A 17,959-nucleotide genomic window follows, 5' to 3' on the forward strand; every position below is an offset into this window, starting at 1 on the left:
AACTTAAGGCATTCACTTCCATGCTTTCGTACTTAGTTTATTAAATTAAAACCAAATCTCTTCTTAACTAAACATTCTTCTCAGTGCTATTAACTCCTTGATGCCTAAGAGATCCCAGCAAAAAGCTGGCTGGCATAATGAATTGTCAATCATTATGCAATCTTCGAGTGAAAAATGATGCAGCAGGTTTCCCTGCCCTCCACTCGCTGGGATATCTTTCAGCCAAAGAGAATGCGTGGGCCGCCAACATTTAGACAGACTACGAGACAGAAAGACAGTCAGTCGGACAGACAGACAATCTTGTGATGTGCAACATGGTCTTAGATCTTTTGCCGTGGCATGTGGCGCTAGAGTAAAAGGCTTCAGAGAGAAAGAGGCTTGAGCTCGAGCTCGAATCTCGACTTGGAGTTTAGGCCCCATCATTTATAACACGGACAGCTCGAACTGGCGTTCCTTTTTTTCGGTTCGCTTTTTGGCGTTTATTATGTGGCGTTCTCGTTTGCATTCAGAAAAATACGTATACGCATATATATCAGGTATATATGTAGCTTCCAAAGAGCTGGGCCCTTTTAGGAGACAAGACAAGTTGCGCGATGATGGATGCCACAAGCTGGGCTCATAAATTGAGCTTGTTTTTAGCCCTGCCACAGAAGATGGACAGATCTGCGGGGGCGTCTATTGGTTAGCCTTGTCAACACACCCAGTCTAAATGGCTATTGGGAAATGCCTTTGTGATCTGTGTTCGATTACGAAAGAGTTGGAGATGATTGAAAATTGGTAGGAAATTGAATTTGTGTTAACATGTGCATGTTTTCTATGGTTATGTAACCAAATCTAATTATTTTTTTTACAAAATTAGGGAAGTACAAAAACTCTCAAGACAAGCTTATAAAGTTTATTGAACAAATTTGGCACAAACATATTAAGTTCTTTTTATGCACTGAAATAGATGCTAACAAAAAGTTCTATTCTGCCGCTTTAATTGACAATTAAAAGTTGTCCCAATAACCAATCACCGCAAATTACATAACAAACTGAAACACTAATCAATGCCATAATGATCAAATGCGATTGGCAAAGCACCGCAGGAAGTCAATTATTGATTTAGTCATTACCAAACAGCTCGAGGCTCTCATTTTCAATATTCGTAAATTGATTATTTCATTGTTGTTGTTGTTTTTCTCGGGTGAATGCAACTTCCTTTGGGGCGACAAAAGAGTACTTGTTGTGGTCATAAAAAGTTAATAGAGTTGACTATTAACTTGTCAGTGGGCCCCACAGCAGTGCACTTTGTTGGCCATTTTGCAAGAGGCAACACCATTGCAAAATCTATATATATATATACGAGTATATACACATATAGGAGATGTAGACTGAGAGAATGAATCCAGTGTGTTGGCAAGTCGTCAAGTCACCAAGTCGTCAATCATTTTCATTTCGTTAAACGTGTCAAATGACGGTCGCGAGCGGAAATCGTTCACTAGTAGTTATTTTCTTTTATGGGGGAATGGGCTAACTGCCGGCGACTGGGAGAGCGGCAATTGGCTTATTAAATGCGCCTTAATGCGATACGTGTTAAGCGGTGAGTGAGCAGCAAAAATAGCAAAAAAAAAAAAATGCAGCATAAAAAAAAAAACAATTGCCACATCGCTCGACACGCCCACAAATCTGCAGCTGCCGGAGGCGTTGTTTTTCGTAATTAGTGCGAACGAGACACTCTCCAAACAGAGCTGGAAAAACAATACCCCGCCCCGAAACAGAGGGGTAACACAAAAAAGGTAATTACGCGGAAATCAAACATCTCTAACGTCTCCCTGGTGATTTTGCAAAAGTCGTTACCGTTATGATGAAAACTTTACTGTGACTGTTTCCCTCCCCCCTGCCATAGTTTTTTCACCCAACTGCATTATAGTATCCCCATCTCTTTTTGTTTGGCTGCACAATATTGCAGACATGGGCCAGATGACAAAAAGCGAACTGCTGCAGCGTATGAAAAACACAAAATGCCGACACAAACGATATACGAACTTGCATAAAACAGCAGCCATCAAATGAAAAAAGTTGAATAATACCTTACGTTGGGGAGGGGTGTGCACAGAGGGGGGATCAGAAAGATGAGTAGAAATCTCATAAGCGTTCAAGTTTCTCAGTTTCGAATGGAGTGTACGCTAGAGCTGGCCCAAATCATATGTCTAGAATATACCGGAAGTGTTACGTGACAAAAGCTTAGATAAACCTATAAATACAGTCCACAAGTAATGACTATCAAAAAGGTTAATAATAATTTCTGCCTTTTAAATCTTATTTAAACATTTTATTGATACATCCCAAAAGCTGTAAGTCGTGTAGGTATATGTTTCGTCCTAAACAATCATCTTCCCTTTACTTCGTTTGAAAACTTTAAGTAGTATATATTATTCTTAAACAAATTCCATTCCCTAAATGATCATACTCCCCTATTTCCCCATCTAGGGTATCCACCAAACCGAAACAAAAACCAAACATTTTTATTAAGGCTGGCCCGCTAGGCTTGATGAGCACAATAATAAAACCACACCACAGTTAGAAATATAGCCTCTCTTTCCGCCGTCAGACAGTTCGTCAATGCAACCACACATGGCCTGCCACTACGCCCCTCCCTGCACCACTGCAACATAGCAAAACCACCTCTCCCTCCGCTGCCCATCACTCATAGCGCGGCTCCATTCAACGACAATGACGGCGTGGAAATCCAATACGCGATCTCTCCAAGTCAACGTCATCTCCGTTAGACGCTCGGTCTACGTAAGTCTCGCCTTGTCTCCAGCTCAGTGTTTTATGTAATGGCAAGAAGCAAAAAGCATGGCAAAAGCACTGAAGGCGAAGGAGACTAAAGCTAGCCATATTCCATTGACAACGCTGTATAGCATATAACACTCAATGGAATACTGACTGAAACTCTATCGAAGCTCTTAGACTCTTTCTGTGGTTATGTAATTGAAATCAGATAACTTTTAGCTTTTTAACTAGTGATCGAAGTTGAAAAATACAGTTCTTTAGGTTTTTCTTATCTCAGCTAAAAGTTAGCCCTAACCTTTAGTTTCTGTAAGTAATGGAAGTTCCATAGTTTACACGATTGGCAGTGTCGTTATTATCTCCAACTACAGGGTATCAGAAGAAAACCGATTGGTTCTTGGATGATTGTCATTTTGAAATATGACTTTAAACAATGTGCACAGGCAATACTTTTGTTGTCTAGTTTTTGCTGACTTTCTGGATGGATGGCTGAACGACGGCGATGAGTTTTGTTTTCGCAACTTATTTTCCCCCTGGTTTTGACCTTTTTGTTTTCCTGCCATTGAATTCTTGTAGCATTGGTGGCCTTAGCCTGCAGCATTTACCGTTAGCAATTGTGAGCCCTGAGAGACGCGAGCAATCAATTAACACACCTTCAGGTGGGTGGAAAAAGCTAAAAAAACACAAAAAAGAAGGTGGCAGGCGGCTGGCACCCACGTCGAGAACTCCATCCACAACGCTCCATCCACTCCATTGTTGACAGTTGCAAATGCATCAGTCGGTCGGTCGCGAGTCGTGGGCTAATTTGCGGTTTCAGCTTGCAGCCCAACTAATTAACATATAAATTTAGAGGTGTTGCACTTTTGTATTTATTTATGAATGAAACTGACAGAGACAAAGAGACGAGTGGTCGTGGAGGTGGAAGAGGAGGCCGGCAAGTGGGAGAGTTTACTAAAAGTGTGCACTGGCGGAAAGAGGTAGGTGATAGTTGCATGTGAAGAACTACTTCCCTTTCAAGAATTTGTCATGGCATTTTCTCCTTCTAACTTACTTTCTGAACCTTAAGATGTGTTCTAGTTCTTCGCTTTCATTATTGGTCACACATTTTTTTGCCAGTGTAAAAATCTCCAATATCCATCTCAGACTCATATGCGAACCAAGGTCGCCTTCAGTTCCGTTCAAATGCAACAGCAAAAGCACCAACAGCAGCAGCAGCAGCATCGACAACAGCCGATTGCAGTTTATGGAAAAGAGTTTAGCCAGCCAAGATTTATTGGCATGTTATTCTAATTGGTATTTATTAGCGGTGGGAGCAGAGCAGCTGCCTGGCTGTCTGACAGTCAGTCATTCAGTTAGTCATTCCATTCAATCGTTCATGCAGCCATTCTCAACTTGGCAGGCCGTCAAGTGTGCAAATTAGTTTGTTTGGTTTGCATTTTATGCATGTGCTTAACCCACTTGTGCCGCTGTGTGCTCAGAATTGATCACCACCAAAAATAACTGCATATTTCTTAAATATTTACAAAATGTCAAATAACACTTTGTTTATGGTTGCCAAATAATAATTGTTAATCAAGATATCTCATTACCTAGACGGAAGTTATGTAATCTTACTTAATACCTGAATTGCTTTTATTGGCTATTAATCAAATTAAGCTGTTTTCTCACTAAAATGCAATTAACAGCTCTTAAATCTTAGTTGTGATGTAAGATTTCAGTGATTTCTTTACGTTTAAAGTCCATCATTAACACCCAATTAACAGGCACATAAATTTGAAAAACAACTTCTTCAGACTTACAGCATCGTGATAGATTTGTTTGGAGGTGATCGATTGTTATTTCCCTCCCAGACTGCATACTCATTAGTTCTGGATTACAGATCTCTCACCCATTCATCCGCAGCACCCACATCCTCACCGGCAATTCATTTCCACTTCCAACCCATTACAATCGCCCACATCGTATTCGACTGAATGCAATCCGTAGCAAAGTTAATCGATAGTCTCCATTCCTATCATCCGTTAATTGCGACTAATGAATTTGCTTACGTGTAGACAATTTTCAGTTAATATTCTAATTTGTTTTTCACGATTCAGATACCATCCTCCTCCTCCGCCGACGCTCCTCCTTCCATCCCATTTCGTAATTAGTTTCGAGAGGAAATTACAAACGACTACGCATACTGTGGGCGTAAAGCGAAAAAAATCGAAAAAACGAAACCAAATAGTTTCTAGTCTCTGGATTTTATTATTTTTTTTTTTAGAAAGAGAACGGGCCGGGATCGTAAAATGTTAGATGCTTATTTTTATAGCGGATTCTCTTGGCTATCAAAATGCCATAAACCGAGTCTGGGTCTAAGCCTGACCGCAAATCGCAGCTATTACCGCTAGAGAAACTAAATTAATATGCAGCATTTCGTGTAATTCGCCCACCAAGCCAAAACACTTCCTTAATAAAGCCCAGGGAGACCGCCAACCGCCAGCTAATGCGTGCATAATTTTTAATAAATATTTTTCAAGATCTTCACCAGCAGCTGCACCAGCAGCTGGGTCTTGGCGAGTGAGTGAGTCAAGTTAGTCAGAGGACTGCCTGCGGAGGCAGGCCAAAAACGCTTCCTGGTTTAATTAATAAAGCCACCGAGAGAGAGAGCAAGGCACCGGCACAGTCCAACTCCTGGTCAACTTGTCAATCAACACAGTGGCCAGCCAGCATAGCCATGACCATGATGATTGTGATTATCAATTTCATTATCAGGCCCAAGCTGCAGATCAACCCGAGGCAAACACTTCCGTTTTTGGTTGGGGGGCTGCTACACGCTTTTAAGGAGCAGGTCCATTGAACTCCCCTTGATGCTTCCCAACTCAATGCCTCCTCACGCAAAAGTCGTCATTATGAAAATATTTCCCCGCAACTTCAGCATCTCTCTCCGGCAACGAAAAAAGAGAAGAAAAAGCTTATCGGCTGCTGCTCAGCCAGCGCTTATGTTGCCCACGTGTCCGTCCGTCCGACGTCGCCGTCTTCGTCGTCGTCTCGGGAGCAGGTTTTTCCTTTCTGGAAATTATGCACTTTGTATGCAGAAAAGTTGGCGAGGCGATAAAAATCTGCATAATTCCAAGCCGTAAGTTTATTGCCGTTTCCTAGCGCATTCGGGTGCAAGGGAGAAAGATGCTCAGCGGGGAACGGTAGAGCAAGATAGCTAGTAAAGGAGGAAAACAGAGCCAAGAGATTTCCCCCTTACTTCTGCTTTTTGCCCTTTTATAATCGTAATCAATATTAAGTTATATGATAAATTATCGGATACCAAATTGCAGCATTTAACTTGTCAAAGGAAATTATCGGAAATTATGCTAAAAAGGGTTTCAGCGCCGCAGAAACGGGGAAATTACTTTCGGAACTCCAGACGCATAACTTAACTGTCGATTTGTCTTAAGGGTTATGAGGCTGATCGAGGGTAATGGGCCGATGTCTCAGTAAACTTGTAACAGTTGTTAATTGATTTGTTTAAGAATGTAAAGGGATTATCTTAAGAGTAATATGAGAAAGATCATATGATATTCATACCAAACCAGCTTTCTCCTGATAAACCATAATTGATTTTCACTCACTTACCACCCACAAGGCCTGCATCATGCACCCTGCAAATCTAATCAAAAAACCATAGTAAAACATAGCCAGCTAAGCACCTTGAGGCCTAACAATCAAGTTCAGGTGCATGGCCAAGAGACCCACAACAAAGCCAATCCTAATAATGTTCAAACAAAAAAGTGCCAATGCAAAGAGTCGAGACAATAAGAAATTGGCTCCACCTGCACCTGATGGCGGGGAAGTGGTTGGGGTCTTGGACTATAGAGCACGTAATTGCCCCACTGGAGGAGGCACATTATGGCGGAAAGGCAGGAAAGGAAGCAAGCAGAGCAACTGTTCTTTGTGGGTAACCCAGAGCCCAGAGCTGTGGATTTGCTAAAGGCCAGGAAAGGGGCACCACTTGATGACTGCTCAACGGAGATAAAGAACTGATGGCCAATGGAGATATTCGCCGAGAAGCTGGGAAAGTTAAGCAAAATGATACATGGACTTTAGTGAAATGGAAATTGAGTGGGGAATTAGCATCGAAAGAGGAATTTAGTAAGTGATATAAAGTTACTTTGAGGGAAGGAAGGTGATAATAAGATAATAAATAGGAAATCTAAAAATCTTAATTAAAAAAAAAAACCTTTATTATTCTTTCCTTTTTAAGCTGAAACTTGGTGAATTTTCATCATTAATTCAATTATTTTTTCACATTCGCCAAAAGAAAGTCACCGCCAAACACTGGTTAGTTGGCTGAAATTTATTTCCTTCCCATTCCCGCTCCAGCACCACAATTAGCCCCGCCCTCGATTCAAGACACTTGATGACTGCCTTCCCCGCTCGTTGAATCTGAGTGCTTTTCCAGCTTCGCACAAACACAGCTCGACTCTTGGCAGAAAACAACATCCGGTTTGAGAGCTGGAGACTGAAACTAAGACTGAAACGGCGACTGCGACAGCAACTGCTTCTGCACAAATGTTAATTAAATACCTGTCCATCTATTAAAAAACATACGTAAATTTATGTTGTTAACAAGGAAGTGCGCTCTGCGCATGCGCACACTTTTATTATTATCATCAGCATCGCTGTCTATTGCTAGAGTTTGACGGAGTTGAACGTCGCTCAGCACAGATCAGTGGAGGCAGTGTTGGCCATTTGGCCATTTGGCCATTTCTACTTGGCCAACCCACCATAACCACCTGCCTCTCCCTTCCTCGAAACCACCAAGCCACCTGTAACTGTTTGCAGCCATTTGCATATGTCGCCGAACGTTTGCGTTGCGGTTTTAACGATGCGCTGCTGTCGCCACGTCGCTACGTCATTCGCTAATTGGTCGAGATACAAATCGCCACGAGAGAGTGAAGTGACGACGTCGAAGTCCCCAGTCCATAACCAAGAGCAAGTCCAAGATCCAAGATCCAACTCCCAGGAAGAGGATGAGGATGTAGAAGAGGCGTTGCCGGTATTGACTATCAGCTGATGCAACTGCGGGTGCTGCTAACAGTACAGTACAACTACACTGTTACAAAAGTCGTAAACTAATAAGGTATCCCATAGATCATAAACCTTATCAAATATAGTTATACTCTTTACATAAGTTTACCTCTTAGATAGTTTTCTTCCTCCCTAAAAATTATAAAGAACAAATGTTGGTTTTATTTTCTTTAAGTGTATCAACTGCCAAACTGTCATCATTACCATACTCTGTCCCCTCCCCTTCGAGTCACCTTTCCCCTAGCCAACAACCTGCGGCACTTTCTTTGCCAACCGTCTAAAAACAAATCGGTGGCTGTGGTGCGTCGCCTCTGTACCGCCAGCCAGATGCTGTCAAATATTTGCTCAAGTGTTTCTGCTTTTCACACCACCCCGTCAAAGCCGCCAAGCCGCCAAGTCGCCACCCATGACCAACCCAAGCCCCTCCCCCCTACACACCCCGTTTGGGGTGGACAAGGCTGGCAATTTGCTTTATGGGATTTACTTGTAGTGGGGATAGGCGGTTTGGCATTTTTGGGAAAGTGGACATCGGAAATTTGGTTAGCCTTAATGCATTCAAGGTGTGATTTTCTTCTTTTCGTGTGCCCCCAAACGAACTGGTTCGCCAAGTGTGGAACTCTTGGGATGAGGATCTCTCTAAACAGTCAGTTTAGTGGAGAGCTCTTCCGATGAGATGCTACACTGGCAGCGGTCATTAGGTTCACCATATGTACTCGATATGAATCTAAGTAGTTTTTCCTGAACTAGTTTTTAATGGTTTTGAGTATTCTGCTTAACAAATAAAGTGGAGTTTCTAAACAAACTAGTTGGGTTGGTCTCCAAACTTTCTATCTTTAATTTGTTAAATTATAATTTATTAATTAGTCTCTTTTGTTTGTCTGACAAATGACTACTAACACCGAAAGCATTTCAAAGAACAAATCACCATGTTGTTTTTAAAGAGGTCATAAAGATATCAATACCAATATTATCATTAGAACTCACCTTTGTTCTGTACAATGGATTGCTGAAGTCCCAGTCTGGCGCCACAAATAGATATCCGCATTTGGAGACCTTTCGCGAAGCCTAAAGAAATGTCGAAAGAGAATAAATAAAAATTATGTTAATAACTTGGTTAAGCAAAAGTGTCACATAAGACTAATAAACACATTTCGATGCTGATTGGTTATGGAATATAAATTACATAATTTGGGCTTGAAAATATTTTCTACCATGGTTGATAACAAATGTTCAATAAATTACCGAAAAATACATTTAATCTTAATTAGCAAAACAAATTTATACGAAAATATCATTGGCAAAAAACCAAAACGAAAAAATTGAAAACCAACGCAGTTATCATATCTTGCTTATCGCTCTACCGAAAAAAAACACAAATTTAAATGTATTTTTAATTAAAAAATGCCAAATTTCCTAAGCCCCCTTTTTGGCTTGCTTATCGCGCACGTGTTACGTTAACAATGCCGCAGCCACACATACAAACTTTTATATAGATTTTAGCCGAACTATTCGTCTAAGCCATGACTAATGTTAATGACGTGCGCCAATTTAACTGTCTGCGTGGTATTTTTGGCTTTTTGGGGCGATAGGGGGTTAAAGCAAATAAAATAAATTACAAGTAGAAACAACAACTACAAAAACCAGACCACTGGCTGCCACACATCGGCGGGGTTTCAGGGGGTCTTGGCCTTTGCACACCTCTAGTCTAGGCTCTAAGCTGGCGAACAATAAGCGACAATTGGGCCGCATTTAAAGTGGATTTCGGTCGTTAGTCGCGCCCGCCATTAAGCTGCTGTCGGTCTCTTGTTTAGGATTGTTTTGGTCTGCTTTTCTGGTGGGTGGTGGTCTACTTGTCTATATATATAAATACTTTTTCGATTTGACAAACTGCAAATGAGAGTGCCAAGTGGGGGGATAGCTCAGTGCTCCCTGCCAATTGAACCCAACTGAACTGGCATTTAATTTGTGGCAACTCCGACGGTGGCCTTAGGTTCATCAATCAGCTGCTAATTAAAGAAAGTGAGGCAATCTTGCAATGGGCACTAATTTGTGTAGATTGGCAAGTAAAAGAAAGAAATTTAAGGAAAATAAAATACAAAATACAAAAGTTCTAAGTAAAATAAGGATAACATTATGCAGTATATTGTGCTACTTTTAAATCTTTATTTATTTTTTCAAAATTTCTTAACCTTACTCAACTGTTATTTAAGATTTTTTACTGTCACACCGTCTACATTACCAACAGACCACCAATTAAGTCACCTTTTTTCTTTGCAAATGACCAAAGCCACCTCAAATATTGCCTGGGATCCCGATTTTTGACTCGATCCCAGTCGACCCCGATCATGTCTTGTAAACCGACACCATAAAATGTTAACAAAACAATAAAATGGGAAAAACGAAATAGGAAAACCAAAGCCCAAAAACGAAATGTGTAATTCGGTAGGTAGTTCCCGGCCACTCACTCCAGAGCCTCCAGAGCTCCAAAACTAACCAACAACTTAACAAAGTTGGTCAAACGAAAAAAACATCAGATACCTCCCACTCCTCCTCCACGGAGGTCTAATCGAGGTACTCTATATACATTTTTTTATATCTCGTTTTTTTGGGCTGTCTGGTTTGCAATTACGCTGGCTAATTTTATTTATCTGGTTTGTGTTTTTCTTATTTTTTCTTATGATATTCTCTGTGGTTGCTGCTGTTGTTGGCGGTGGTGGGTCGTTTAAATGCGCCATTAACATTGATTTATGTGAAAAGTCGCACGTTTGTATTCAAATAACTTGGGGATCGAGAGCAAGAGAGAGAGAGAGAGAGAATGAGTGAGAGACTTGCAACAGTTGGCCGCAACAGTAGCTACAATTGCAAGTTGCAGTTGCAGTTGCAGTTTTCAGTTTGCAGCTGCTGTCAGGCTTTCATCAGGCTAAGCCAGTCGACACGTTTTCCACATAAATTTCAATGGGTCCGAGAAGTTAAGTGACAGAAATAGGTTCAGGTTTAGTGGGTAGCTAGGTAGCTAGGTAGCACCTTCTAACGACCCCTTTTCCGATCGTTGGCTCACACGATCACCAAATTGCGATCTACTTTTGTCACATTAATTTTGCCACCGCTAAACTGTGCGACGTGTGGCAGCGACTCCACTGGAGTACCGTTGGCCACTCGTAATACCCGTAACCACGTAGCCAACGGACTCCACAGACATTCAAACATAAATTATCAATGCCAGCCAGGTCGCTGTTTTGCTTGTTTGCAAAAAATACAAAAAAAAAAATGGAAAAACTAAACAAAAACTACAGGCGAAAAAAATAGGAAAAATTCGTGACTAAATGAGTCACAATTGTCTTCCAAATTGTGCGAAATGTTTGTCATTTTTTCTGTCCCCCAGAATAACCGATCAAAAACTACTTATATGGAGGTTATATACCCCCAGTTAAGAGTTTTTAATAATTGTTTTGGCAAGCGGTGGTTGTGGGAAAGAATTTAGTTCTCATAAGGTCAATCATGCACTAAGATTAAGATTATAGGTTCACCTTTTACACAGTGTAAGCATTTAGTGCCAATTAAGTTTAACTATTTAAATTACAGCTTTGAGAAGATTACAAGTGGACGATATGTAAATTATTGCAAATCTGTTAAACCAACAAAAAAGTCAGAAAAATGAAGGTTAGGTAGTTTGGAAGTTACTAGTTAGATATTACTAAGAGTTAAGTTAAGTTTAGAGTCTTAATTTAAAGCCAGCTTTGAAGAATTAACCCCACCCAACTTCTGTTTTTAGGGTATTTCGAATCAAAACCAAGCCATATGCTGAATATTTATGCATGTCGCTGCTGACACACAAATGGGAGAAAATGGGGCGTAGTAAGCGAGGGGCGGTGACAAGGGTTAGCTGCGCGTGCAGAATTTTGAGTGAGCCTCTGGGATAATGGGCGTGGCTACGCCCACGACTGCCGGCAGCTAATGAAGCAAAGTGCGCCGTGCAAATGTGGTCTGAATAAGACCAACTGATTGATCACGCCGAGTGAGTAACTCAGTCAGTCTCAAATACGAATGCTAATGACAAATCAAAAGGTTTTGACTGTTCGAGAACTGGCTCCCAAGGTAAAGTAAGGCTTTTTGGGCAATTTGTTTTCCAACAGCTCTTAATTGAAAACCATTACCAATCAGAAGGTTTTGTTTTTTTAAGGCTGAAACTACTTTATTTGCTATTTTAAGTCACTACAAAGTGTTGGTTTTATAAATAGAATAATTTGAGACAAAGGTTTTTATTGATTGATATAAATAAACATCTGTAAAATAAAAAGTTATTATTGAAAAATATGATATATATGATAAAGTAATGTTTTTCAAGTTTACATTTTGAAAAATATAAAAATTTAAACAAGAATTTCTAATGAGAAACCAAACCTTGGCTATATATGAATAAATCACATACAGAAAACACTGGATATGAAGTCATGCAAACGCAATTATGTATGACAGAGAGGCACAGGTAACGATATATTCGATCTTAGCTCATACTTATCCGCAATATATACTATAGAGTATGCAGTCTTATACTTACTGGTTCTGCCAGATTCGACGTGGAACGCTATTGCGCAAGCGTGCAAGATACGAATAGAGAATGCATTCGGTTAGTTGGTGAATTAAAAGAGTTAATGGAAAAGAGAAGGGGCGATGAAGAAGAACCAAATGACTCAATTAGCAGCGGGGAAGATGTCTCAGATGAGGCAGATGCATTTTGACATTTAGCCATATCCGAGATGACATTCAAGACGCTCGAGATGGGGCCGAGCCCGCAACTTACCCCCAGCTGCATCGGCCAAATGAATTTAAATTGCATGAGACCGACTTGTTTTCGATTTAATTTGATAAGAAATAAAAACCTAAGGAGAGAGACGGGTCGCGGTCGGCGTCGTCATCGCATACTTATGACTGTGAAATGTCAAATCAAAAGTCACGTTTTTCACTCACTGCCGAGCAGCTACTAGCTGATTTATTGGCAGCAGTTGGGGCTATTAACTGAATCCGTACCACTGGCCATAAATCGGAGCCAAGAGCTTTGGAGCTGAGAGCTTCACTTGCAGTGTTGTGGAAAATTTCACTTTTGCTGCCGCAGCGGCTAATAAGCCAAAAACCGATTGACAAATAAACAATTTGTGGCATCCCCTCCACATATCACATATCTATCGTTATATATATAGATATACGTATATATATATATATATATATCGCGTTTAGTTAGTGAGCCGCACGCACACGTGGATCATGTCCAAGTCCAAGTCAAAGTCAAGTCAAGTCAAGTCCCAAACAAACCAGCCGCTTCAACTTCGAGTTGGAGTGGAAAGTTGTTTGCAGCTTCAATCTCGTCGAATCTCTTGGGCTTTTAACTCAATTTCAGCCCCAGCTCTAGCTGCCTAGCTTTGTTTGTTTATTTATTTTTGTTTATTTATACATGTGTATTTTCAATCTTGCCATTGCAGTTGTTGTTTCGCTTCAAGTTTCTAAGTTGCGGCTTAATAGGCAAGCCATTCGACCAACATCCTCAACCGCAAAAACAACAACCACAGCCACCGACTAACTCATCATTAGCCACCACATCCATCCAGTTGGAGTTTAGGTGGCAACAGGTTTTTCAACCGACCCCGCATGCTATAAACAATTTTTGGTTTTCTGATCACTAACTTCTGCAAAAGTTACCGAATAGTTTTTATTTCGAATTTGATAAAGCCATTAAAGTCAAATATTATAATTAAAACACGCGCCCAACATTGCAAGTTGTTAAACAATAAAAGTCGCATGATTAATGTTCTTTAATCATAAACAATCAGAAAGGCTTATTTTTTAGGTTTATTGATGCGCCTTTTAATAGAATCTCAATGAAACTTCCAATCACTTCCGCAGAACTTTAAGCAATATGTTAATTAAATGAATTCCCTTGAAAAAAAAATAAATAAAAAACTGCTGGATAATCCCAAGCTGCTTGAAAATTCCCAAACCCAAAAGCGATTCTTCAGAAAGCGAAATCTTTGCGGCTTTTGGGAATTTCTTTTGCATAATGCTGTATGGGACATGAAAATTACATGCCATCAATTCTTATAATTGAACCATCAAATTGTTAAGTGGAAGTCTGGGCCTTTGTCATACGGTTTGTACCTTCAGTAAAGTGGGCCAGCGCGATCGAGAAAAACAAGATTGAGTGAGACAATTGGAGTTACTTGACTTGGCCATCATCAATGAATGAAAACCATTTTTTTTTTTAGCAGTAACAGTCATTTTTCCGGTTATAAATCGTATCAATCAATCGATTGCGATGGGGAGGTTACCGAGGAGCATAATTAATGTGTGAGAACAACTTTCTTCGCTGACCATGAATCGAAGCGTTTCAGTGGCTTGGCATCCGACTCCGAGCTGAAATAAAAATGAAAGTGGCCCTCGAAAATGTTGTTGGCCAAAAGGGCCGTCGCCGATCGTAGGTCCGATTAAGCCAATGATGGCTAATCTCTGGCTCATTCATAAGTATAAGTAAGGCTACCTACCACCACGCATGGCGGCGTCTCCACCGACATGAAATATGATTAATAAGTTTCGCACGATTATTAAGTCCCCCCGACTCCGATCAAAATGTAAGAGACAGCAGGCTGGGAGAAGAAAGTGGTTTGCGATCTGGCCAAGACACAGGTTGATTGACTTCAAGAGGGCAGGGATAAGGGTTAATGCCATGGGCATATTTATAAACTTTTTTGTGGGTAGGCTTTACTAGTACGGGAGTTGGTTTGAAGTAAACAAAACTGCAGGTAAATGTACTTTACATATACCAAAAGTTTATTGAACTAATATTTAAATACCATAAAACCATAAAGCCAAATAAACTTCCTTCCCACCTTGATTTCCAATTTAAAAACATAACTTGCTAATTGCTTTCTATTTTCTTAAGCAATATTTATTAAGACATATCAAAAGCTACGGTACCAAGCACCATAAACACCTTTGACAACTTATTCAAGGGTATGGAAATCGAAAGTACAAAAGAAATCGAAAGCGAAACTGCGCAACAGTACAAACGAAACTTGAACAGCAAACCGAGAGACGAACATCAAGTGCAACAAACCGATGAACCGTCGAGCTGCGAAGGGGTCGCCGTGGCTTGGGGAGCCACCGAAAAGGTGCAGAAGGGGAGGGGGCCGTGTGGCAAGTGCATGGCACGGCATGGCATGAAAATATGGTGTGCTATGGCACTGGGTAGCAAGTGTGACTGACCAGCAGCTCTGAGAGAGGCGACTGCAGTTGGAAATGAAAGCGAATGTCGTCGTTTTAGCGGTTGTGTGTCGACGGTTTGGTGCACTGAGAAAAATAGTCTCTATCAGATTAGTTACATATTATAAAAAGATTTTGATGGAAAGTTCGTATGCATTAAAGATATATAAATATTTTATAGGGAATTTAGTTTTACTAAGTATAAGTTCGATTAAAATTTTAAGTTTAATAAATAGGCGTACTTTAGTATATAATTTATCTTATACAAAAGTTTTTAAAATCATTTCATAAAAGTATATTATGATCCCTATCATTACTACGAATTTTGTCTATGTGTATTCGCTTGATCATCGCCTGCGGTGCGCGGTCGCGCTTCAAGCTCCATTTACGAAAAAAAAGCGGATCGAAGCGAGGGCCAAAGAGATCCAACTATATAGTGAAGAGGAAGGGTAGAAGAGGGGCCGGCAGACAGTATGTCTGTTTGTCCGATCCGATCCGATCCGGAACCGCTGGCAGCGATCGAATCCGATCCGAGGCGAGTCAACGTATCCCAACATCCGACCAGTTCTGCATTGCATGCCAAGAATTTCGCCTGCATCGCCCAGCTCACAGTGGGAAAGTTTTTTTTTTTTTTTAGGCGCAACTTTGTGGCGCGGCCTCGGGAGTTATTAACATAACATAATATTGACTTCGATGGGCGTTCGGCGGGGCCATTGTGTAATATTTAAGAAAAACAAAAATGAAATAAGAAATATTGGAAATTTTCGACTTTTTCCGCCTCTCTTCCTCATTTCTTTCTTTTCCCGGTTTCACTTTCGTTGGCCGCTCTGTGGGCAGTGCATGTGTGCATCATGCTGAGTGGGAATGGAGCCGACTCCGATGAGATCACCTGCATGGGTGACATCGTTTAGGCCCGGTAATTAGTCACCATTATGAAGTGGAGAAAGGGTGGCCTTAATAATGTGGGCATTGGGAATGGCATATAGGAAAGTTATTTAAAAAAAACAACGTATAGGTAAGGTGCTTTATGAGTTTTATCGATAATAGTTAATAGGCAATTTATTACAAGAAATCTTTGAATGTGTAAATAGAGGAAATAACACCAAAATTCGCTCAGATTGAAGCTTACAAAATTGAATTTCTTTTTTCTAACGTTTTTAATATTTTAATAGCAAATAAAACCCTTTTGTCTTGCCTCCATTATTACACCACTCTCACTTACAAATCATAAACAAACTGAACAACAATACCCCTATTTAAGCATCTTAGAAAATCACAAGAAATCTAGACCCCTCCTTAGATCTCTTTGTAATAAGTCTAATTGCGATTTCCGTCGATTTTCACATTATTGCAACCTCAATAAAAGACCAACCGCAAAATCAAATTACACAGCCATAAGGCAACAATTAAAGCCAAGATTACAATTGCTAGAAAAGGAAATCTCGACCAGACCAAACTAATTAAAACTCCGCGGGTAGGTCGTAAAAAGCCAAACCAAACAACTCATAAAGAAGTGAATTAAATAAATGAAATAAAAATCCAGTCATCCAGGCGGTGACCACACACAAAGCCAAAGGAAAACGCAATCCTTTTTTTCGTTTTTTGTTTTTTCTTAGAAATTACAATAGAAAAAACTGTCAGAAATTGATTTCCAAATGGGAAAACAACGCACGGGGCAGCAGCAAATAAAAAAAATAAGACAAAAAATTACAAAACAATAGTTTAAAGGCAACATTTCACTTTCAATGAATAAATGGTGAGGCCAGAAGGTGAAGAAGGGCGATGAGGAGGCGGAGGAGGAGGCTTTTATTGGTAGCTTCATCATCTTTCGCATCTGGAGAGACTTCTGCGTGGATGGATGTGGATGGGGATGTGGATGTGGATGTAGATGCTGCTGGTGGTTGCCTCTTCATTTGAAAGCTCAGCATTTGAAATCGACGTCCGATGGTGGAAAATCGTGCACATGAATTTCAGTAAGTAAAAGTAAAAATCACCTTCAACGTTTTTGGCTTCTTGTGCGCCACAGCAGCAGCAGCATATGTTTGCATTTGATTGTGTTTCTTTTTTTTGTTTCTTTGATTTTTATTTTTATTGCCGCACATGAGTTTGCAAGTTGCCGGAGACTCAAACTCAACTCAACTCGACTCCGTTCCGACTTTTGGGCGATAGACATCGCACATACACTCGCTCGCACAGGTCGTGTCTGGCGACTTCATGTTGGCAGTCCAACAAAAGGGGGGCAGACGGTATTACAATTCATTTAGAAATGCATTTAAAAATACATAAAATACTCTATCCATCGGCGTGGAGTGAGGTGAGTAGGGGAAAGGGGAGTGGGCAGTGGCAAATGAAAATGAAAGCGAAAAGAATGCGAAAATGAAATGGAAAGTTTTCGCAGTCCATAGTATGCATCATATGTGCACGGAAAACTGGTAAGACTAGCTCCTCAAAGACATTTTTGCTTTCGGTTTATTTCGGAAAAGGTTTTATTGAGTTGGCCTTCAGATAAACTTGAAGTATATGCCCTTGAAAATGCTAATAAAATTTATTAAACGTTAAAAAAACACTTCAAAATTTTTAATGTTGATTCTTATATCTAAATTAAGTTTAAGCCTTCATAAAAATAAGTTGTAACCATTTCTTTTTTTTTTAAACAAAAATAAATTATAGTAGTTGCCAAAAAATGCTTAAAAATTAAAAAGAACACCAACACCATATTTTTGGAAATCTTGAATAACAAATCGAGGTTTGAGACAGACTGACAGCAATTTAATCTCACACCAAAACGCCGCTAACAGATTTCCCAACTTTTCAAAATATATGCAATTACATGCAATTGCAGAGTGGCCAGCTTATTTAGTTATGCACA

The 17,959-nt window shown here is 40.2% G+C and overlaps 1 protein-coding gene across 3 annotated transcripts in view; it reads right to left on the bottom strand.

Annotated features, from left to right (window-relative positions):
• LOC108105777 (protein outspread) overlaps window positions 1-17,959 on the bottom strand; it is an 81,870-nt gene that overhangs the window by 27,630 nt on the left and 36,281 nt on the right. For 2 of the 3 annotated variants that reach the window (XM_017212499.2, XM_017212501.2), the window contains exons 2-3: window positions 12,398-12,424; window positions 8,824-8,904 (exon numbers count right to left, since the gene is read on the bottom strand). In XM_017212499.2, the coding sequence (XP_017067988.2) occupies window positions 8,824-8,904; window positions 12,398-12,424 (108 nt within the window). The remainder of the gene's footprint in view (window positions 1-8,823; window positions 8,905-12,397; window positions 12,425-17,959) is intronic. The other variant, XM_017212500.2, reaches the window with a different exon arrangement.

Source organism: Drosophila eugracilis, unplaced genomic scaffold (assembly GCF_018153835.1).
Source record: "Drosophila eugracilis isolate 14026-0451.02 unplaced genomic scaffold, ASM1815383v1 contig_353, whole genome shotgun sequence".
In the NCBI taxonomy this organism is placed as follows: domain Eukaryota; kingdom Metazoa; phylum Arthropoda; class Insecta; order Diptera; family Drosophilidae; genus Drosophila; species Drosophila eugracilis.